At 35.9% G+C, this 21,468-nt stretch overlaps 4 protein-coding genes across 8 annotated transcripts; 1 reads left to right on the top strand and 3 right to left on the bottom strand.

Moving 5' to 3' along the window:
- Window positions 1-458: 458 nt before the first annotated feature.
- On the bottom strand, window positions 459-1,359 carry CASP4 (casparian strip membrane protein 1). The gene is made up of 3 exons (XM_021434076.2): window positions 1,008-1,359; window positions 780-903; window positions 459-674 (listed from the first exon to the last, which is right to left on the bottom strand). Exons 1-3 carry the CDS (start codon window positions 1,268-1,270, stop codon window positions 459-461), a joined length of 603 nt encoding a protein of 200 aa, XP_021289751.1. The 5' UTR covers window positions 1,271-1,359.
- A 1,069-nt stretch (window positions 1,360-2,428) lies between these two features.
- On the bottom strand, window positions 2,429-6,710 carry LOC110420087 (fission ELM1-like protein (DUF1022)). 5 transcript variants are annotated; one of them, XM_021433255.2, is made up of 11 exons: window positions 6,523-6,710; window positions 6,232-6,388; window positions 6,022-6,088; window positions 5,731-5,827; window positions 5,133-5,282; window positions 4,866-4,992; window positions 3,647-3,759; window positions 3,484-3,547; window positions 3,300-3,393; window positions 3,088-3,196; window positions 2,429-2,893 (listed from the first exon to the last, which is right to left on the bottom strand). In XM_021433255.2, the coding sequence occupies exons 1-11, from the start codon at window positions 6,703-6,705 to the stop codon at window positions 2,792-2,794; spliced, it is 1,263 nt and encodes a 420-aa protein (XP_021288930.1). In that variant the 5' UTR covers window positions 6,706-6,710; the 3' UTR covers window positions 2,429-2,791. The 5 variants fall into 5 exon arrangements, 4 of the variants coding, with proteins under 4 accessions (XP_021288930.1, XP_021288931.1, XP_021288933.1 ...); XR_002445515.2 differs by having other exon boundaries at window positions 2,834-2,893; window positions 3,088-3,213; XM_021433256.2 differs by lacking the exon at window positions 2,429-2,893 and having other exon boundaries at window positions 3,088-3,176.
- A 296-nt stretch (window positions 6,711-7,006) lies between these two features.
- Window positions 7,007-10,450, top strand: LOC110420088 (Cyclophilin-like peptidyl-prolyl cis-trans isomerase family protein). The gene is made up of 6 exons (XM_021433259.2): window positions 7,007-7,147; window positions 7,266-7,361; window positions 7,453-7,514; window positions 7,891-8,024; window positions 9,051-9,135; window positions 10,155-10,450. Exons 1-6 carry the CDS (start codon window positions 7,076-7,078, stop codon window positions 10,198-10,200), a joined length of 495 nt encoding a protein of 164 aa, XP_021288934.1. The 5' UTR covers window positions 7,007-7,075; the 3' UTR covers window positions 10,201-10,450.
- A 342-nt stretch (window positions 10,451-10,792) lies between these two features.
- SPY (Tetratricopeptide repeat (TPR)-like superfamily protein) lies at window positions 10,793-21,174 on the bottom strand. Its single transcript, XM_021433251.2, has 18 exons — window positions 20,801-21,174; window positions 19,448-19,881; window positions 19,169-19,330; window positions 18,828-19,003; window positions 18,634-18,709; window positions 17,401-17,529; window positions 17,113-17,232; window positions 16,955-17,023; window positions 16,445-16,526; window positions 16,178-16,272; window positions 15,882-15,946; window positions 14,553-14,751; window positions 13,734-13,928; window positions 13,406-13,500; window positions 13,163-13,298; window positions 12,853-13,070; window positions 12,031-12,158; window positions 10,793-11,778 (listed from the first exon to the last, which is right to left on the bottom strand). The coding sequence occupies exons 2-18, from the start codon at window positions 19,853-19,855 to the stop codon at window positions 11,348-11,350; spliced, it is 2,784 nt and encodes a 927-aa protein (XP_021288926.1). The 5' UTR covers window positions 19,856-19,881; window positions 20,801-21,174; the 3' UTR covers window positions 10,793-11,347.
- Between the last annotated feature and the right edge of the window lie 294 nt (window positions 21,175-21,468).

Raw genomic sequence — 21,468 nt, 5'->3', positions numbered from 1 at the left:
ATATATTTAATGATTAAAATTTTATTATATAAAATAAATGGTTCAATATTTTCAATTAATTTAAAATTTGTCATTTATAATTTACATTAATTAATAAAGCATGAAACTTCGAGATTGAATTAACTAAATATAAATTATATGAAAAGATATAATAGAATGTATAAATAAATTATCAATCTAAATAAATTTCTCATAAAAATTTATCAAAAGTAAAGGAAGAGAGGTGGATAGATTTGTTGGACACCAAACAAGTTTAATATTTTCCATTAATTTGCAATTTGCTCCAGTACAACAGAATTAAACGGTATCTTAATTGTCCTCAGACAGCAAAACAATGATAATTTTAACTATTATAAACACACATTTAAAAAAAAAAAAAGGAAACATAGTAAATTAAAGCACATAATTATCAAGTTGTAACAAATGTCATGCACTTTTGCTCTCTTCAGCAATCTGTTTTAGTGCTTTTTCAGAGCAACACCAGACAGTAGGACCAACGACATCAAGACCACAACAGTCACGAAAGACGCCACCACAGCTCCGCTCACTTTCTGGCAAAAGTCTCCAAATTGTTGGCAGATGGCTAGCCAGTTTGTGTTAGGATTCCCGTTGTGGGCCAAGTACACTATGGCAGCTGCGGCGGCCCCGGCGGCTGTGGTCAGAGTTAATGCCACCTGCGATTAATATTACACGAAGAAGTTAGTTGTTCATGTTACTATGTAATGAGAAATAAACATGTCACTGAGATCAGTCCGTCATATTTATTGCAGGATGCTTACGGTGTCCAAAATGAATAGGAGGAGTCTTGGTGCAACTGCATGAGGGCGGACGATGGTGACTATGGAGAAAGGGAGGGAAAGGACGAGATAGCCGGCAATTAGTGCCATTGCGATGACAAAAAACCTGCAAACCAATCAATATTTATGTCTCAGTTTGCTACCAACTATATCTTAATTCCCATATAATCTACAGAAAAATAAAATAAAATAAATGATATTCTAACGTACATAAACGTGGGCAGATCATCATAGCTAGCTTCGAACTGGAAGAATTGAGTGAAGAAAGGGAGTGTCTCATCACTGGTTCCCATGGTGGCAGCAGCAGCAAGAGCTGCAATTATGGCTCCTAATCTCAAAAGGAAGTCGAAAATTCCCAATCCCTTCTTGAATCTGCTCTTTTGCTCCCTGGGAGTAGCAATTAGAGGTGCTTTACCTTTTGCAACTGCGCTGGACTCTGGGACATCAATGGCTGCGTGATCATCGCTCTTCATTTTCTTTTTCCTTTTTGTTTTGGGAGAGAAGAGAGGAATTAAGAGCTTCTAAGAGTAGTGGAGAGCTTAGCTAGCTGAAGCTGAGAGAAGACAAGTTGAACCTTGCTGTGATGAAAATGGCTATGTAGATGAAGTTTATATAGAGGGGGTTCAAAAGAGAAAGAATGGTTGGTTAGGAAAGCATGTATGAATAAATTATTGCTGACAGAAAAGGAAAACGTTACGTTGCTATTGGAGTAGGGTAATTCTCTGCCTACTTTTTTCATATTACTACAAATATTTAAAATATAGCATTGAAGTTGGTAGAGAAATCTCAGTGGACAGACATACAAGGCATCCATTAATGGAGGCTGGTTAACTCAGCCAAACAATTTGGATCAATATGTCTCAAGTTATTGTTATGAATTAGATGAAATGAAGTATGAAATTTAAGTCTTTTCCTCACCAATTTTGTTCCATCTTTTTATTTGTTATAAAGTCACAACGCCGCTGTACATATGCAAGTATGAAATTTCATTGATTTTTTCTTTTCATATAAGAGTATGATCAGAGAAGAGAATTTTAAAGTCAATTTACATAAGCTGAGGTTCCAAGTTTTTCTGGTCATTTGCAACTATAGCTTTTACTTGGTAAGACAGAATAAAGATGGAGTAGGAATTTGTTATTCAGTCAAACACAACTATGACAAAATACCAACTCACAAGAGCGTGTTATTCGCTTAATCAGTCAACTAAAACCCACCTGACCTCCCTAATCCAACAATACCAAGATGGATCGTTGCCTAAACCCCACAATATAAAAATGGATCTTTCTCATCTACTTCACTCTTTGGGTATGGCATGTTGTCATAGAAAATACACCTTTGATACATTCTTCAAGGTTGTCTGCAAGCTTGTATTCCATTTATGTTATGTACCATTATGTTTGATTCCCAATTCACTCAGCAATACCAAGAGGGAGAACTGTATGTAAAATCAATTGTGTAAACAACTTCCCTTCAATGTCCATCTTGGAATAACTTGAATTTCAGCCAAGCCAACTAATAACAAATCTCAGTCAACCTGTTTTCGATGGACACTAAATTCTGAAGTGCTTCATAAACAGGATCTTAATCTCATTGCATACATGTGTATTGAACAAGGGGAGAGGGGAAGCTAAGTTTAATTGTGCATCTACTATCTAGTTCATAATCTACATATTTCACAGAGGAGCTGGAGCAAAATAAAACTGTGATTCTTTCATTGACTAGAATTTGGACCAAAACATGATGAATGCAGTAGAATTCATGTCTGCTTTTTAGCTAACATAACAGGCTCTTCTGCTCAAAATTGTAGTGGTGTGGGACAACAAACAAGGTGTGACAAAATTGATTGTGAAAAAAAAGGACAACTTTTATCATGTGTAAGCCATTGGACATTTGTGTAAAAGCAGATCACTCTATTGGTAAAAACCGGATGAAACTCTGATCACAGAAGGAAGCAATTGCAAATGCTTGCCCAATAATCAAATGCTAGAAGCTGATTATGTATGAATTGTCCATCCACGCTCAGCAAGTGCCTTGATCACCTGGCTAGCAGCCTCTGCAGTATCATTTAATGGAGGATACCCCCAGCTCTCAGAAATCTGTAAAACCAAAGCATCAGAAGGAATGCAATATTACATGTTTGTCGTTGTTATTTCACATAATCCTTGTTGCATTCAAAATTTACTCTTGTTGTGCTCTGTAAAGAAGGGAGTGGTAATTACACTGGCAAGAAAAAAAAAATTGTTGTGGCTTTCCTTAATAAATCAGCAAGGAAGTGCATCAGATAACTTACATCCTCTTTGCCGGTGAAAGGGCGAACCACTCCTCGTTCCTGCAGAGACTTTTGGAAGTCTGCAAACTTCCATGTACATCTCTCAGCTCCTACAACATAGACTGGTTTTCTGAAGCACAGTGAAAACTTACTTATGGCAAGGCATGTTTAGATTCAAAAGAATCATATAAAAAGTTAATAATAAGAGGTTGGTTATGGTAGTCCAGACCTACCCAGTAGTGCAAGCCTCACTCAACATGCTTACTGAGTCAGCTGTGATAACAAAAGCATTGGCCCAAGCTAGATGTCCCATATGTGGGTTAGGACCTGAAGAACATAACATCAATCCATGGTGAATAAAGTTAGTTACTGTGAAAAGTTGGAAAAACAATCATTTGAAGACTGGAAACTGTGTACCTTCACCAACCCAGATGTAAACCTTTGGATTAGCACTGAACTCTTTCAATAAGATTTTTGATACCTATCAGTACAGGCACCACGAAGAATCTGAGTACTAATCAGAAAACCAAAATAAGAGTTCTAATTGAGAAATATAGCAATAGAAACATTCAAGTTTTACCTTCTCAGGAGTCCTTCTAGAGAAAGATATTCTAAGGCTGCCACAACTCCAAAGGACATTCTGCAGCATAGCTGTTAACTGCTTTGCAAGATCCACACCATATTGGCAGCTGCCTGCATAAAGCTTTTGATTTAGCATATGTAGTAAGACTAGTACATAAGGTTTAAAAGGTGGAATGGTAGACATTTTTGACTAAGATATCATGCATTCATTTTTGTATACCAATAGCAATTAAAATGTTGCTTTTTAAGTAATAACAGCCCAATGACACAATCACGTTATAACTAAAAGAAATTCAGGTATTTATGACTGGAAATTTGACCAAGTTCATGGATCAAGATTCTTCCGCCCATATCATCGTAAAAAATGAAAAAATATGACTATTTACTCAGTTCAACAATGACAATAGAAATACTTTCCTTTCAGGGAAAAAAGTCATAGAAGAGTATAGCTAATGCTTTTTTTATTTTTTATTTTTTGGTAGAAAGAGGTATAGTTAATGCCTGATAGAATTGGAGCAACTTGACGTAAACCATAATCATCCCACAGTTGACGAGACAAACCCAACATTTCCTTTTGTGCTTGTGAAAGTTGAGAGAGTTCTAAAAAAATACTCTTTCCATGTAACAGCATTGTTTAAGTTTTGATTGCAGCAATACCACCCCCCAAGTATACATGCACTACCAACTTTACACACAGTGAAATATCACTGTGAGGATTATTTCTAGTTCCCTTATCACCTAAAATCTCTAGGCTATATGGTCTCAATGGACAGAACAATCACCAAACCTATATTGTAGCAAGTTCTTAAATTAGTGAAAAAACCTAAATGTTTGTAGAAACTTCCAAAGTTCAGGATAGTAAGTGGAATGAAAAATAACTAGTATTTTTAGGTTATCGACAATTAATCCTTCATATTCTCTGTCCAACCAAATTAGTCAAATGCACAAAGTCAATTATCTTTTCATGAATATCTGCCAGCATCATGTTCTATTAGGTGCAATAGAGTCTGACAAATTCCAACATATTCAAAGGATACATTAATAATGAACCAAAAGAAAAAAAAAGCATATATTAATATGCTTTAAACTACAGTCGGCTTAAAAAAAATCACTAAGTATCAACTAACGTATGAAAGACTGCAAAATCCAACAAATAGATACTTAGAAAGATGATAAATTGCAATTGATAACAAACTCCATGATGCACAGAATATTACTTGTTGGCCCTCCAATGTTGACAACAAGCAAGGGCTTTGGAAGTGGTGACAGTTCATAGTGCCAGACAGAAGCAGCACTTCTGAGAGCAGCAGAATCAGCCTGATGAAGAGCTCCCACAGTTAGAACCTGATATTCAGAAAACCATTGCCATGAGCTAGATACCAACCCATAACCAACAACAAGAGCAGCTAAACTATAACAGCCACCAAAGATTTTCCTACATCAAGAACCATCCAGAGTGAGTACTTTACAACTGAAATACGTACCACACATCTATCAGGAGGTTCACGGGGAGTTATCCACCTCCGGAGAAACCAAGGAATTTGTTTCTGTGCATGAGGAGTCAATGGATAAAAATCATGACGTGGAGTAATAACTAAATCAAACCTATTCAGCTGTGACCGTGGATGTTGTATCTGAAAAATGAAATCAAAGAAAAGAAACTATTAGAGCCATACATTGCAGTATTTGCATTTGAAAGAGAAAAAGTTAACATACTCATGATCATATAATAAAGGTGGACACGAGAAAGGCTGGAAATGTAAAAAATCATACCACCATAATGAATAAACAAGAGCTGCAACTCTTTACTAAAATATAAAAGTACTAGCTGATGACTTCAAGCCACTTTTCTAGGAGTTTTTCTTATGCAAAATATGAAAGTCAACATACATCCAGAAAGAAGTATAAAAAGATTGAATCTTCTGACCACCTTTTAACCAGCTATGAAATTAATAATGTAAGACAGTTAAATAATTTCACAGGAGACATACAAAACACCTTGTCTATCAAAATTTTGGAAACTCCAATAAAATATCACGCTCAAATATAAACAAACAAAAGAAATGAGAAAAAAAGTTTAACCTGAACAACAAAAACATTTTCTGGAGCTAACCGTTTAATGGAGCTCGCAACAGGAATTGTATCCCGACCAGATGCGACCACCAACAGAGGACCATCCCTAAAAGGGTGAAAAAGAAATACGACATAATTTAGTCAGAAGAGAAGAGATGAGGCTAAATGAGCCATAAGTACTACGTGAGTTCATGTATCTAAACGAAAAACATAGAAAATGCATCTAAACATAAAAAAATTAAGGAAACACCTATAATAAGAGAAAACTAAGCCATCTAGTTCCAAGTTAGAAGAATATACTTGTCAAATGTATCACGAGCCATCTTTGCAATTTGCTTGGCATCAGCTTCTAGAACATTGGATAAGCCTACAGTACAGCCATTCTCATATGAATTTTATTTGTTTGGGTTAAACAAATTAACCAAACCAACGACTTTTCAGCAAAAAAGAGTGCTATGCTTAGTGCTATAATATGAAAACATATAGTTAGAGAGCTCAAAGCAAAGTTACCTGTTTTTTGAACTGCAAAAGGCACCACTTCATCCCCTCTAGCTTCCATTTGAAATGGTGAATAAATTTGCCTCATAATATAATTCACCTTTTTATGAAGAGAAACTGGAAGCCAATGAAGCCACCCATTAATCCCTCCTCTTGGCCTTGTAACACGCTGCATAATAGTATTAAATAAACCAAATTTTTGTTTAGCTCTATTTTAACATAAATTTGAATCTTGGGACACGTTAAAGAAACAAGGAAAAAGAAAAACTGAACTTTGAAAAAGAGCTACAAAAAGAAGCTTACGTATAAGGAATGACAACCCGAGAGGCCTAAAGCCCGAACCAAGCCGATGCATTGACTCTCAGCTCCAGAGAAGCCGTTTCCAATCACAACAACCCGTTTTATTGCCCCATAAATCCCACCTTCGAACACCTCCGCCCTGCTCCTCCGGCCTACGGACTGTTCAGGAAGCCTGATGGGTCTCATTAGCCGCCTCTGAAATGATCCAATCACTTCATACTTGAAGAAGACCTTTGTTCTTTTCAAGGAAACAGGAAAAGAAAGTTGAGGTTCTTCGGCACCTGAGAGTTCAAAAACATTTGCCTTTTTTGGAACATGAAAGTGGAAGCTTTAGGGCCGGGTTTACCCTTTAAAGAATTAAAGTCTATCTTGAAAACCATCAGGCCAGGCCCAAGTAATCTTACTATATATACCCCTTCGAAAGTGCTTCCTCTTCTCTGCTCTCTCTTCTTCTCTTTTACAAAATCCAACTCCCCGTGTTGGATTGTAACAGCCAAATAGGCCACTGAATTCGTTGTCCTAACAAAAACCCTTTCTTTTTTCTTCTCTTTGAAAGATGTGGGCAAGTTCAGAAGGAGGTCCACCAGAGGTTACTTTAGAAACCTCCATGGGCTCCTTCACTGTTGAGGTAAAACCTAACTTTTTTTTTTTACTGAGCTTGTTTCAGTATATATTGGGTTTATAATCAGTAGCTTAAGCCTGTTTTTAATTTTTTTTTTGCGTGTGTTTCTTACTGGGATTTTCAGCTATATTACAAGCATGCACCAAGAACTTGTAGGAACTTCATTGAACTTTCCAGGAGAGGTTATTATGACAATGTCAAATTCCATAGAATTATCAAGGTTCCTTTTTTCGTTTTTGTTCTTTTAATTTATGTCATTGGATTTTTGAGTAACTCGTTTATTGAAGCTGTATTTGGCTATTATGATGTAGGATTTTATAGTTCAGGGTGGGGATCCAACTGGGACTGGCAAAGGTGGAGAATCTATATATGGGTATGCCTCTTTTTTTCTTTTCTTTCACATGAGTTATAGTTCATAAATTTGTTGTCATTAACTAAGGGCTTAATCTTTACTTGGTTTATTGACTTTTTCATAATTGATGTTGGAGAATTCCCGTGATTTTTTTTGTTCTTTATTTATTTAATGTGATCAAAGCTGATGCTTTTATTATTGTTTTTGGCACTCGAAGTTACATTGTAAACAGTTTCATTAACATGGTTTTATATTGTTTTGGCATCTGGTTGGTTTAATTGTTGGCAGCTTTGGTGGTGTTTTATTGTGGAAAGAAGTTAAATTTCTATTTCTGATTTTAAGTTTCTTCGTTTTTAGTGGATGATTGTCTGATTTTTGTTTTTGTCGTTGATTTCAGTCCTGTGTTTGATGATGAGATAAGGTCTGAGTTAAAGCATACAGGAGCTGGTATTTTATCTATGGCTAATGCCGGTCCAAATACAAATGGAAGTCAGTTCTTCATTACTTTGTCACCAGCGCCATCTTTAGATGGTAATGATGTTATTCTTCATGGCTACAATAAGAATTATGCCTTTTTTTTTAAAAAAAAAGAAGAATTATGGTATTCTTCTTAGTTACAATAAGAATTATTTGGTCGACCTCTGGAGAAAATTGTTGGAAGCTGTTGATTCATAAGACCTAGCTAGTACTTTTTCTTTTTGAATGTTGAGATCCTTTTTTTATTAGCTACTTAATAGTGTGATGTCCAACCTGAAATGTTGCTGCCAACTGTATTGGGTTTTTTCTGCTAATGCTTTTACTTGTAATTTCCATGATACCTCTGTATAGAGAATTGTAACTGTTCAGAATTTAGAAGTTTTATTAAGGTGAAAGCTAAAAGCTATTTAAGATTTAAGGTGACGGTCACAATTACATAGATAATTTTGTCTGTGAATCGAGTTGGAATTTGTAGCAAGGTAAATTGGCCCAATCTATTGGGAGCAGACTCTCATCCCAAATTGTTTTGGAATTGTTGAGGTGATGGTTAGACTTCTGTGGAAAATTATTAATGCACTGGGTTGGATTTGTGTCAAGACCAATTATTCAACCTATTTGGGGCGGACTCTCATTCTAAACTATATCTGAGCTATTATCCTGCTTATCATTTATAAAACAAAAATCTTTAGAGCTTGTCAAGAAAAGCAAAGGCAGTGGAAGCTGGTTGATATTTTCAGGGGTTTTCAATTTTCTATGATGTGCTTTGGATCAATTAGTTGTCTAACCCTCTGACCTTGAAGACCAAACTAATTATATAAATTGAGATGATGACAACAATTTTCATTTCTGAATGGTATTTACTATCTGCATCCTTTTTCCTTTTGATAAACTATGAGGTTGTTTCCCACAAGAAACTTAAATCAGTGAGTTTTGGTATGAGAACTACAAGCTCGGTTCTTTCCCTTATGGTGTGTGATTTTGTATGTGGACAATTTGGTGTCCAGTAGTTTTACTCATTTGGCTAATCATCTGATGGAGTTTCCTTGTGCGTAATGCTTTGACTGGCGATTCTGTCTACAGGTAAACACACAATATTTGGAAGGGTATGTAGGGGAATGGAAATTATCAAGAGGCTTGGTAGTGTCCAAACTGACAGCAATGACAGGTAAGTTCTTTGCTCATAGATAATTTTTGCTTGTATTTATTGCCTCAATGACAGCAATGGCTAGATAGAGTAATTCTTTCTCACAATTTCCCAGTTGACAGATAAAACTAGTTAAAAGTGGGTGGAAGTTAATATATTTATGGAAGGAAACATGCAAACAGCAATATTTTGTGAGGAAAAACAATTTCCAGTAGATCTTGATAAGAGTTTAGACAATCTTGTTATCAGAAGAACTATTATGTTGAAAAAGCAAACAAAATTTATTGCCTCAACTCAGGGCAAATGGAATTATTATCCCTGTTATGTTACATTTTGAAAGTAAACTTCACAAAATTTTCTTTTCAAATTATTGGAAAAGGGAATGCATAACTTGGATTTCGTCAACCACTTTTGAGACATGATTTTGTGTAGTTCATTAGTTCAAAGTTGCAAATTTACTTGAATTTAGTAATAGCAGTTTATTGTCAAAAAGCCATTTCAAGCATTACAAAATAAACCTAATGAATGAGTAATAACTGATATTAATAAGAGCGCAAGGGTAAAATAACAATCATGTTTAGGTTGCTTATTTAATGGAATCATTTTATGTTAAATAGGTTATAATTCTCTCTATATTACTTATTTTCTAATTATTCAATAAATGAACTAGGTTAAATAATCATATCCATGTCAAGTCTACCTCAAAAGATCTATTTAATAAAAGGGTTACTAGAGCTGGGTTATTTTACCAGTTTAATAAAGAATGTGTTATGGTTGAGCATTTCAATACGATTAACTGAACGGGTCATCATAGTTTGACCTATATCTTATTATACTCTTATTGCAACAAGACATTAATACGGATTGCCACCCCTAGCCAGGGCATGCTAGCAGTCTTATTTGTCCAATTCTTATTTTCCAATGCACTAAAGTTCATACACTCAAATAATGACCAAAGTTTGTTATATTAGAAGTTGCTCTAGGATGGACTTCCGCATTTAGATGAGTTCATGTTTAACCGTTTTTCCCTGTTTATGCAGGCCCATTCATGATGTGAAGATGTTAAGGGCTTCTGTCAAAGACTAGCACCAGCGCTGCAATGATGAAAATTCTAGTGCTTAGGAATGCTTTTCTTTTCCCTGACTATTTTGGAACTGGATCATTCGTAAATTTGTTATCCATTGTGTTAAGAGTTAATTTAGCTGAAGTGGAACTACCGGCAATTCCTTTGGAGCTTCTCTTTACATTTGTCTTATCTTCTATGGATTCTGGTGCCCCCTCTTCTTTGTTTTTGAATATCAAATCTGATTATGGCCTTGTGCCCGGTAGCCTATAATTATCGTCTTCCAGAAGGCTTACGGTCTTGCTTTCTTATGATATGTACCCATTTGAACTGCCAGGTATGAATAGGTAAGAGGCTTCTCTCCACTGTATTGTTACCACCTAAATGGAAAGAAGTCGATTATCATTAGCTTGATCTTGTCAACTACAACTCCCCATCTGTATGGCAGTATGTAGGAATTGATTTACCTCGACCCCAAAACCGTACGTGGTACCGAAGGCAAATTTTCAAGACAAGGGAAGGGAAACATCATGGATATGCAGTTGGCATTGCAATTCAAGCTCAAAAATACCAATTTTTGGCATTAAAAATAATGGATTGGAGTACAACTTTGACGGTGCAAAGCCATATAAATGCCTAAAGATTAGGTTGTTCTATTTCATCAAATTTTGTGAGTTTATAGGACGACAGTAATACATGAAACTATAATATAACACCACCTTCCAGCAAGCCAACCAACAATGCCACTACCAAAACCACTAAAACACAAGCCATGCTAAAGGGGTAAAAATAAAAAGTCTCCTCATAATATACAAACCAGGCTAAATTTCTACAGTTCCTCTAGTTCAGGAGGAAAAAATGCAACAGCAATCCGGGTATCTATATCAGTAGCTCATAGCATCATCTCTTCCCAATCCGCTATTCCTTAGTATGGCGCACAATAAAATCATATTCTACCAACTTTCGCCGGCATTCTTTCTCCCCAAAAAAAATTGGAATCCTATTTAAGGTGGAGTGCAACTATAGTTATCCACCAGCCTCAATTCCTGTGGATAATATGACCACAATAGTTGTACCTTACAGGGGATTATCCCCCATGGAGGTAATGACTTCGTTTCTGAGTTCAAAAAACCACCAAAGTGTTACGACATATGCACCAAAATTTAAATGTCAGCTAAACTTGCCTGAATTTGTAGTCTGGTTCAATTGACTCCCATTCTCTTCACAACTGGTAAGATTCAGCATAGGCAATGGAATCTGATTAAATCCATTAGACTTGACTGATCCAGTGGAGGTGTCTTTCAAGATTGTGATCCTTTCTGTTTCAGAGGTTTTGATAGTTAGCTCTTCAGGAGCACCTTCTTTTTGTAGCATTTCCATACACCGCAAAGATGGGACATCACCCTTACAGTACCTGCGCCACATATTCCGATATGTTGCCTCCAAACCGCTGATAAAGTTCTTTCCATCACAAACAGATGATTTAGACATAAGGTCTCGAAGACTCATTCTCAGGTTCTGGAGAGCAGTGACATCTGAGGCCAGTTGTAGTGCCAACTGGACATATTCATCTTCATTTTTGGCTATCAGACGTCCTAAACCTACATTGCAAATACCCAGCATGCTACATCATTTAGCCAGGGGTATAAACATCACAGAAGAATAAATTAAAACCATCTCAACCAACACTAAGAGACAAGTCCGGCCTGGGATGTTCAAATAATTTGAATGCTAGGTATATCAGAGTGAAAGCCATAAGCAAAAACAATAAAAAGGCCAAGGACATAACATATGCCAGACAAAAACAACATAAATAGATAATAGATATTGCAAGAGAAAGTGAAGCCCATTACCAACTTTGCTGAGAAGACTGACACCAACATTATGAGCATGTACTGATCCAGCCATGGTAACGCATGGAACTCCCATATATAGAGATTCACACGTTGTCGTTGTTCCAGCATATGGAAAAGTGTCCAAACTACATAAGATATGTAACAAAAGTTAGAACATCTAAAAAGGATGCAAATAGAAACCAGGACCAACTAAAAAATGAATTTATTTCCTAAGTAAAACACTTAGTAAACTCAATCAAAAGGGGAGAGGAGGGTGGAACTAATAACAAAAGAACAAGTTGCTAGTGACTCATAATAATTGATGGGTCACACATCTACAGTCAATAAAAAACTCTTATTTTTAATAGAATATCGAGAAGCATCCAAGTCTTCATATTATACAGAGCTATCAGCCTATCACTTGAAAACCAAAGACCTAAACCCATTTTTCCTCATGATCAGTGTTTAACATCTTTGCCATAACTGATTGAACTGGCCTGCAAATTCCAGATTTTAACAAACCTGCTATCTTCACTTCCCTTATGCCCTATGCGCTTCCCAACAAATAAAGAAAATCCTTGATGGCTAATGCTAAAAGCCCAGTATACCATGAAGCAGAGAGCTTTATAACAAGTGGTTTTCATGGTTTCAAACTTGAGAAGACACAAATCAAGATGAGATGGAAATGAGTAAAATCAGGGAACAGCTGAAGAAACAAAGGTAAAGAAAATGACAGGGACAAGACAGGAATAGTTATGCCACAAGGAAAGAGAGATAAGAAGAGAAAAAAATTGTGAACTTGGAAGTGCCAATAACACAAAGTGTGCAATTAGATTTTACCTGATGTCCATAAGAGAATAAGCTTGCATATGATCATGATTAAGAAGAATTAGAGGGAGAAGATCAACACGGAGTGATTCTAAACCCAGCTGCTCTAGTGTCGTAAGAAATTTCTGCCTAACACTGTCACAACAAAATGGCTTGCATTTTACCACGAGACGAGAGTTTGGAACTGCACATAATATCCTTGCCCAAACTTGCAAGACCTTGGGTGTTATCTGGAAAGGTTACAATAAGAGGTTTATAATGAATGCTATAACTAATTAGAAACACAAAATATAACTTTAGGTTGTAGTTACCCAAACAATACCTTTGCCAGATTATTGAAGCTACCAAATGTAATGAAGCCATTGGATAGAGCAGGAGTTGGTGAAACAGGCCCAGCCTCTGGGGAAGGGGTATAACAAAGAAAGCATTCTGGTAGTCGAACTAACTCCTCAACATGCCTGCCATTTGGTACGATTAGTGTCCAAGTAAGTAGAACTCATTTTGCATATCTCATCTAACACTAATTCTAACTGAAAATGCAGTCAGCTGAAGTAAAAAACAGTACTTCTGCTTCGTATCCGGAAGATCTGCAAGTGGATCAGTGATTCGATAATCAATGCTAGGCAAACCAGTAGTATTGGGATAGCCAATCCAAGTCACCTACAGTGAAAAATATGAAAGAAATGAGAAAGATATAGCAAATACCTAGTTTACAAATCATGCATACCGCAAAAGTAAAATCACCATGCATAAACCAAACATCCAAAGACCAACTCAGGTTTCACTCCAAAAGATTTCTTCTATTATGAAAATTCTTTTAGTTCCATTGATGACAGAAGAACTTAAACATGAAATGGTAAAAAAAAAACAAAAATATGGTACCTTTAGCATACCTGAACAGGTGCTGGTCGACATGCCATTGTTCCCAACTTATTGTTGGCTGTATGACCAGTAAGCTCTACCAAGATGTCAATTTTATCATCTCTAACCATGCTCGCAACCTTCTTTTCATCAATACCATATATATCTCTCCATACCCCACCCTTTTTCATGACTTTTTCCCGAAATCTATTAGTTTTTGCATCAGCCTGCAAAATCATAAGAATGTAGGTTCAGAGAGAAAGACAATCCATCATATAAAAAAAGAAGATATTACCTTTACTAAGTTGTTTGTAATAATAATAGAATATCAAAAGTCATAGCTCCAGACTTTTGAGTAACTTAAACACATATTACTCTTTTTTTTTTTTGGAAGACAGGTAGGTGGACATTGAATACATCACACTGACTTTTTGAACAAATTACTTGCATGATAAATATTGATGAGATAGTGACAAGAACAGTACTGCTTAGAGGATGACAGTTTATGAAGACAATATAACGTCAGACATAAGAAATTAATTGTAACGAAGTTAACTTCTTAGGCACAGCCATGAGAACTGGCATTGATGTAATCAAGGAGATTCCTTTCAATGGCTGGTGAAAATAGAGGTAAATTAAGGGAGTGGTAACAGTCCTAATGCATTCTCTGTGCCACATCTGTTATAGAAATATCATTGAAAATTGTCCATGAGCTTCAAAAGGGAAGACAAAGCAAGATTGGCCATATTCAACTAAATATGCAAACAATTCTAGTTTCTGTAAGATTACAGATGGTAGGTGCTGAAGAAATCACTAAGCAATTGACATAAATATATCCCAAGCATTAGTACCTTCACTACTGCTGAATAAACGACCACCTGGTAATTCCCATAGTCATGATAAACAAGAGGGGCTTCAATAAAATAAGACACAGAATGAGTAAAATAATCTGGAGAAATATATCCAATCACAAGAGGTCGTTCTGGATCTTTTGGGTTGTCCCATGAATTGTACTGTGGATATAACCTCATAAATCGCCTTCCCCAGTCCCTGTGTGTGAAAAATTCAATTTAGAAAGCCTCCAGAAAGCTAGTTTGAGATTTGTCAAAAGATAAATTTAAATTTCAACCAGTTTTAAGAAGGTGCCAATACTTGTATTCACATATAAATGGTCAAACATTCAGCCAAGAATTGTATAATTCGTCAAACAGGGCATAAATCAAAACACAGCTTTGAGAAGGAAAGTAAAACGGGATATCTAAATCTTTTCTTCTGGCATCTGTTTAGCGCGTACATAGCAGGGTATTGGAGATATCTCACTACACTTAGGATAAAATTCTCAATGTAGCTATTGCTATCATCATCCATTTCTTTCTAAAATTCTGGACCATCCCAAAGTTTTCATTTCTACTTTTCTTGGGTAATCTTTTTTTAAAAAAAAAGAAAGAAAATAGATATATTTACAAAGAATAGATCAAACTCTACTTTCAGTCTTTCAAAATACGTTTTACTTGTCAGGAGAAGAAAACAACAAGGAAACTGAGAGAATGCTGGCATTATGGCTTAAAGTATGCATTTGTATGTTGCATGGGAAAGAATTGCATCAGGTAAAATGCTTCAACAGTAGAGTAACACATCCCAAAGCAAAAGTGCATTTCTGAAACAAACAATTATGACAAAGAAGCTACATGGCCTAATGGCACTAAAAAGCCATTGCTAAAAGCAGGATTATGGCATGGCTGATACAATATGGTTCAATATTTAACAGTATTTAACAGTTTTGCACTACGTATTAGCTCATACTTATATACATGAATGCTTAGACAAATGCCTGATAAATAAGAAATAAATTACGTATTAGCTCATACTTATATACATGAATGCTTAGACAAATGCATGATAAATAAGAAATAAATTACGTATTAGCTCATACTTATATACATGAATGCTTAGACAAAAGCATGATAAATAAGAAATAAACTAACTAAAGATAGCAATCCAATAATAGCAAGAAGAATATTTGTAATGATGCAGCTAATAAACAGACTTGCAATTAGTTGATGTGATCATTCTTGGATGCTCCCAGAAATGCCACAAACTAATGCCAACCAAATGTTAAAATGATACTAATAAAAAATTTGACATTAAATGCAAGCTAGGTTGATAGGAGTTCAATAAACCTGTGAGCCTCAAAAAGTTTATCATCATCTCCTTCATTAATGTAATTCATTGCAAGCAGCCGATTCTGCAAAAATTGTGAAATAAGATACAAACAGAAAGAATCAATAAATAAACAAGGACAACTGAAAAACCAGTGTGGAACTAGCATAGGCATCCAGTAACTAACATAAACCATCTTCTATGACTCACACCAGTGCCATCAATGAAAAATGTATCAAAAAGAGCATTTCAATGGAAAAATCAAAGATGCTCCAAGGTAACTAAACCTGCAACATAAAGACTCATGTAATAATACCTGTCCTGCATTACGAGAATCAGGATCTATCTTAAGGCATTGCTCATAAGCTGTGATAGCCATGGATATATTGCCAGCATCTCTGTAAAGAACCCCTGAACAAAAAGGATGCGAAGAATAAAATTATAAATAAACTAACAAAAATAAAATTATCTCCCAAGGGAATTGATGCAAGATTGTATATCTGTGAAAGCGAGGAACTGATGGTGCATTACAAGGTGCCCTAGCATATAGATTTCAGAACAACATAAGAAGCAAGAGCTAAACCTAAATTATTATATGCTTCTGCATATGTGGGATTAGCAATGATAGCTTTCTCGATCATGCTAGCAGCAGCATCCATTTTACCCTGTCGATAGTAAGCACATAGTCAATCACTGTTTGAGACATTGTCATGTCTAATAGTTAGAATTTAGAGGTGAAAAATGGGCGGGTTGGGTCTGGTCACCTTGGGGTTGAAGTAAATTCAAGTCATTTCAGGTTCGAATCATCTAGGGTTGACACTCAAAATATTTGGATTTAGGTCATTCACGTTCCAATCATTTCAGGTTCAAGTTGTTGACTTTTAAAGTAAAATCAATTTAGGTTCAAGCCGTTTCAAGTTGGTCTTTCAGATTGTCTGGGTTCAGGTCATGTTGAGTATAGATCGTTCAGATTGAAGTTGTTAACTTTTTCTGATCAAATTAGGTTGGATCAGGTTCAAGAAGGTCAAAAGTGTTTTCCAGGTTTGGATCCTTTTTGCCAGCTCTAAGCTAGATATATAATTTCACTTCAAACCTGAACTGTGTAGACAACACCAAGGTTGTTCAATGACTGAGAGAAGTTCGGTTTGATTGACAACGCCAACTGCAAGAAGATATTATCATAAATAACGATGCCCAAGGAACGCAATAGAGAATGAAGGCTTGAATTGTTACACAAACATCAAATATTACCTGGTAACACTCTACAGCTTTATCAAGGTTGTCTCTATCTTTGTATATTACTCCTAAATTGTTGCATGCCTCTGCGCAATGGGGGTTGAAGTGGAAAGCAAGTTCATAGAAAACAATTGCCTGCACATCAAAAGTTTGATGGTTAGATTGTTATCTGATGCAAACAATACAGAAACTACCTATAAAGTATGCATGTATCAAACTTTCACCATTAATGACAAATAGAAATTCAGTTTCCCAAAGAAAATTATGCACTTCCAAGCAAATAAATCTTAAGTAATTACTTACCATATCAAACTTCAGCATTTCACCATAAGCAACCCCAAGATTATACATAGCATCTGCATAGTGCCAATTATAATACAAAGCCTTCTTGTAATATGACACACCTTGGTTGATGTCTCCCTCTAACTTAACCTGAACAGACATATCACTGGATGCAAAATCAGGGATAGAAAATCTACAAACTTACTGATAATAAAGAAAGCACAAAGTGACTTCCACATATAAGTCCATAATAGTTGCCCATAATGCAAGAAAGCATATTGATCTAATGCAAGTGTTGGTTAAAAACCATGAATGGAATGTGCTAAGAGATTCTGCAAACAATTCCAAAATCAATACTATTGAGTCACAGGCAAATAGTAAGTTAAGAAAATTATGTTTGACAATCAAAGATGCAAAAATCAATAAATAGAAGGGCAGCATTTAAATATTTTGAACAAAAGCACCTCTGTTTTCCGTTAAAAGTTGTCTCCAAGTATAGGACCCATGTTTAAATGCTTCTGGTTCTCAGAATATCAAATAATAAGAAGTCACCGAAGATAGTCTCTCCAATACAAAAATATAAATACAGATAGACAAATACTTATATGTTTGAAACAACATAAACAAAAACATGTAATGAGCATCTCCATTCTGAACTCTAAGCAGTTTCATGCACATCTACGTGTATTTGATGCCTTGCTGGTCACAAAGCTAAAAACATGATTTTACATTCTATCTAATTAACAAAAAGTATTCTACCAAAAGCTATAATCCCCGGACACAAACACAAGCTTCTGGCTAGACACTGACACCATATGTTGAAGACAGCAACCTCAAAAAATCTAGACCATAGAGAAACTATCTATTACCAAACAAAATCTTATCATGTAATACGCAGATATTCAGCAACCACCAAATGTCGACTTGTCATTATCCAAACCATAGATGAAGACAAAATTAGTAAAAACAATAACAATATATAACTTTCTTCTAGAAAATGCAATGGCCTCCCACGGAACTCAAATAACCATTTCTGTGAATTAAGCTAAATTCTTATATAAATGACTGTACATGAGCAGGACACAGGTGGACACAAGTCCCGAGTCCTCGAGTGTTGAAAAGGTCAATTCTCAACAAACTAAACATCCTGTAAACTATAGGCCAAAGGTCATGAAACAAAGTTGGGAACAAAACTACAAAGGAAATGAAAAACCTCAATGGATGATGCTATTTAAAACGAGGGGGAGAAAGCACCTTTGTTCCCAAATCTGTCAAGGCAATAGCCATATTATTTTTTGCAATCTCAAAGTTAGGCGACACAGCTAGACACCTGGCAATAAAATAGTCAAGAAAAGAGAGCATCAGTTGAGATGGAGACATCGCTCAAATACACCAACTATATGTGAGGCTTAGCAGGCAACAAGCTTGAGCAACTAAATGCACACTACCTCTCATAACAGGCAATGGCAGATTCCAAGTCACCACGGTTTTTGTAAATGACACCCATGTTGCAATATGCTTCAGCATACATAGGTCTCTCTAGTGCAGCCTTCTCATAGCAACCAAGGGCAGTTTCATATTGCATCATCTCAGAATAGACAACACCAAGGTTATAGTATGCCGGCTGTATAAATTAGGTATTAGCATAAGGATATAAACTCAATGTAAAAAGGAAGACTATATAATAGCAGAGCTTGAGAAAATGGGGAATTAGAAAGACCGTGACTGCATATAAAAATTTAAATTACGACAAGGATTAATAATGGAGGATGAGAGAGAATGGAATTACAGCATAGTGTGGATCTATTTTAAGAGCTTCATAATACTTCTGAATTCCCTCCTGTGTATTGCCAGCAAGCTTTAAGCTGGTTCCCAGATCAGTTAGAACAATGGCTAGGCATTCTGCAGCTGGTTTGTATGAAGAGTCTGCTCTCAGAGCTTTTTGATATGACTGCACAAGTAAAACAAAACAAGTAAACATGTGTAGACTCGAATTGTAGAAACCCACAAATGAACCACTAATCAATGATCCAAACACAATTAATGGTTACAAATCTCATGAGAATACCTCAGCAGCATCTACCAGACGACCCTCATCTTTGTACAGTATACCGCAGTGAGTGAGAGCACAAGCATTCTGAGGATCCAACCTAATGGCTTCTGCAAAGCTCTCAAAAGCAGGCCTTCCCATGCTCTGCATCTGCAGGCATATCCCTTTTCCGATGTGGGCTTCAACACTCCCACTATCTTTCTCCAAGACACTGTCATACAGGGCAAGTGCGTCGACAAACTTGTTCCTGGACCGAAGAATGTTAGCATAAGAGAGAGCATCCTTCCCTTCAAACACCTTCTGTGCTGGAGTTGCATCAGCTGTTGAAATACTTGGACCAGAAGAAGACTGCGGTTCTTTTAAGAAACCATTTTCTGCAATCAGGTCCTTCTCTCTCCCATTTACATCTTTCCCAGTCCAGGCCATCTAGGTAAAACTATATTCTCAAGTTTCTGTACAGATAAAATCAAAGATAGCAAAATATATTAGTCTTAAAAGGTAACATCTTTTAGTTCAAACTGTTAATATAATAGTTCTCCTGTCATGTGATATAAAGCTTACTCTAAAGCTGATCAAACGAGTATAACAAGAACAAGTTTTGAAATCCACAAACAAGTCTCTAATTATTTCAAACATGATTAATCAATTAAATATAATATAAATTTCTTAAAATTATAAGTGATGAATCAGAGTCTTCTGAATTGATTACTTTAACCCAAAATCTATTGTTGGTTTCAGGGCAGAATTTGAATGCTTTTCTTACCACATGCTATCCTCAAGTCAATCCAACAACGAACAACAAATGAAGTTTTAAACTTTTGATCCACCAGTTGATTGCATGTGAACTATGCGCCAGAAACAAAAGTAATTAACCAATTTGGCTGAAAATCTAAACATTTTTTAGGTTTAACTAGAATTAATAGAACTTCTCTGACTGCATGAAACAATGCTAATAAAAATTTGGTCAAACAATTAAAAAAAATGGAAAAGAAAATTAAGGTTTTGAACTTTGCTTAGTAATGAGCCAAACCAAACTAAATCTCAACCAAGGCTCGTCCAACTCAACAAAGCTAAACCCATTAAAGAAAAAATGACTTTGCATCATTCTAATAACTTCAAGAACACGAATTGAAACCCTAAGCAAAGCAAAATGATCCAAGTAGGCATTCCATTTTAGCAAACTGATCAAAACCCAAAAAAGCTTAAAACCCTAATAAATAAACAAAACTAACAATCGCACTTTAAAACCCAGAAAAGCTTGAAACTCTAATCAACCAAAAAAAATTAGGGTTTCCTCATAAAAAATGAAACTTTATAAACCCAGCAAGGAAAACCAAAACAGAACAAAAAGATTGGGGATTTAACACTTACTTCTGAAGCAACCGAGCTTTGCCCCAAACTAACACAACATAGCTAATGCCAAAAACCACCCAAAAAGAAAAGGGTAGGACGGGTGTAGGACGAAAGAAAAGGTGGATGTAGTTTAAGCCTAAGACTGAGTTAGTTCAAGTTTAAGAAACAAAGAAAACAGGGTAAGTTCTAGATTAAGAAAGGCGGGTGTTTTTCTTGGAATAATGAAAAGAGGAAAAATGGAGCTTTGAAGAGTGGGCACCCTCTCGTTTCTCAGACAGAGAGGTGGGGAGATGGTGTTGGGGTTGGGGGTGTTGGATGTTCTCCCAAACTGAGACGAAGAGAGAGAGAGAGAGAGAGCCCCTGGTGGTGTATGTTCGTTAATTACAACATTTTTGGGCATAACAGGGACAGGGCCTTTGTTTCTTAGCCCTTGCGTTTTCTTTGTATTTGCATCTTTTACCACTTCAATCTCCAATGGCTCATGGCTGCGGCTCTACTCACTTTGGGGTTTGGTTTCCAAGTTTCATGGGTCACTGTCCGTTTGGTATGTCAAAAAATTTCTTTGTTGTGTTTTGCAGTTTCTTAGTTTTTTTAGGACAAAAAAAACAAGAGTAATGCAAACATAAACATAGCATAATTGTAACCTTTTTACTTTTTAACTGTAATTATGAAAAGACATTCCAATT

This window comes from Theobroma umbraticum, unplaced genomic scaffold (genome assembly GCF_002168275.2).
Source record: "Theobroma umbraticum cultivar Fairchild unplaced genomic scaffold, ASM216827v3 scaffold_86.0, whole genome shotgun sequence".
Lineage (NCBI taxonomy): Eukaryota > Viridiplantae > Streptophyta > Magnoliopsida > Malvales > Malvaceae > Theobroma > Theobroma umbraticum.
The sequence above is the reverse complement of the archived record's forward strand: the minus strand, read 5'-3'. Positions and strand labels throughout refer to the sequence as shown.

What these genes read in the sequence shown, in the direction of transcription:
- CASP4 (XM_021434076.2), bottom strand. Translation starts at nt 1,270, where the DNA reads ATGAAGAGCGATGATCACGCAGCCATTGATGTCCCAGAGTCCAGCGCA. An exon ending in GATGATCTGCCCACGTTTAT is followed by an intron (nt 904 to 1,007) that starts GTACGTTAGAAT and finishes ATTGGTTTGCAG; the next exon opens with GTTTTTTGTCATCGCAATGG. An exon ending in TCCTATTCATTTTGGACACC is followed by an intron (nt 675 to 779) that starts GTAAGCATCCTG and finishes TATTAATCGCAG; the next exon opens with GTGGCATTAACTCTGACCAC.
- LOC110420087 (XM_021433255.2), bottom strand. Translation starts at nt 6,705, where the DNA reads ATGAGACCCATCAGGCTTCCTGAACAGTCCGTAGGCCGGAGGAGCAGG. An exon ending in AACCTCCTGATAGATGTGTG is followed by an intron (nt 4,993 to 5,132) that starts GTACGTATTTCA and finishes TCTGAATATCAG; the next exon opens with GTTCTAACTGTGGGAGCTCT. An exon ending in AGTGAGGCTTGCACTACTGG is followed by an intron (nt 3,197 to 3,299) that starts GTAGGTCTGGAC and finishes ACTGTGCTTCAG; the next exon opens with AAAACCAGTCTATGTTGTAG.
- LOC110420088 (XM_021433259.2), top strand. Translation starts at nt 7,076, where the DNA reads ATGTGGGCAAGTTCAGAAGGAGGTCCACCAGAGGTTACTTTAGAAACC. An exon ending in GGTGGAGAATCTATATATGG is followed by an intron (nt 7,515 to 7,890) that starts GTATGCCTCTTT and finishes CGTTGATTTCAG; the next exon opens with TCCTGTGTTTGATGATGAGA. An exon ending in CAAACTGACAGCAATGACAG is followed by an intron (nt 9,136 to 10,154) that starts GTAAGTTCTTTG and finishes CTGTTTATGCAG; the next exon opens with GCCCATTCATGATGTGAAGA.
- SPY (XM_021433251.2), bottom strand. Translation starts at nt 19,855, where the DNA reads ATGGCCTGGACTGGGAAAGATGTAAATGGGAGAGAGAAGGACCTGATT. An exon ending in AAGCTGTAGAGTGTTACCAG is followed by an intron (nt 17,024 to 17,112) that starts GTAATATTTGAT and finishes ATCTTCTTGCAG; the next exon opens with TTGGCGTTGTCAATCAAACC. An exon ending in TTTATTCAGCAGTAGTGAAG is followed by an intron (nt 13,929 to 14,552) that starts GTACTAATGCTT and finishes ATGATTTTGCAG; the next exon opens with GCTGATGCAAAAACTAATAG.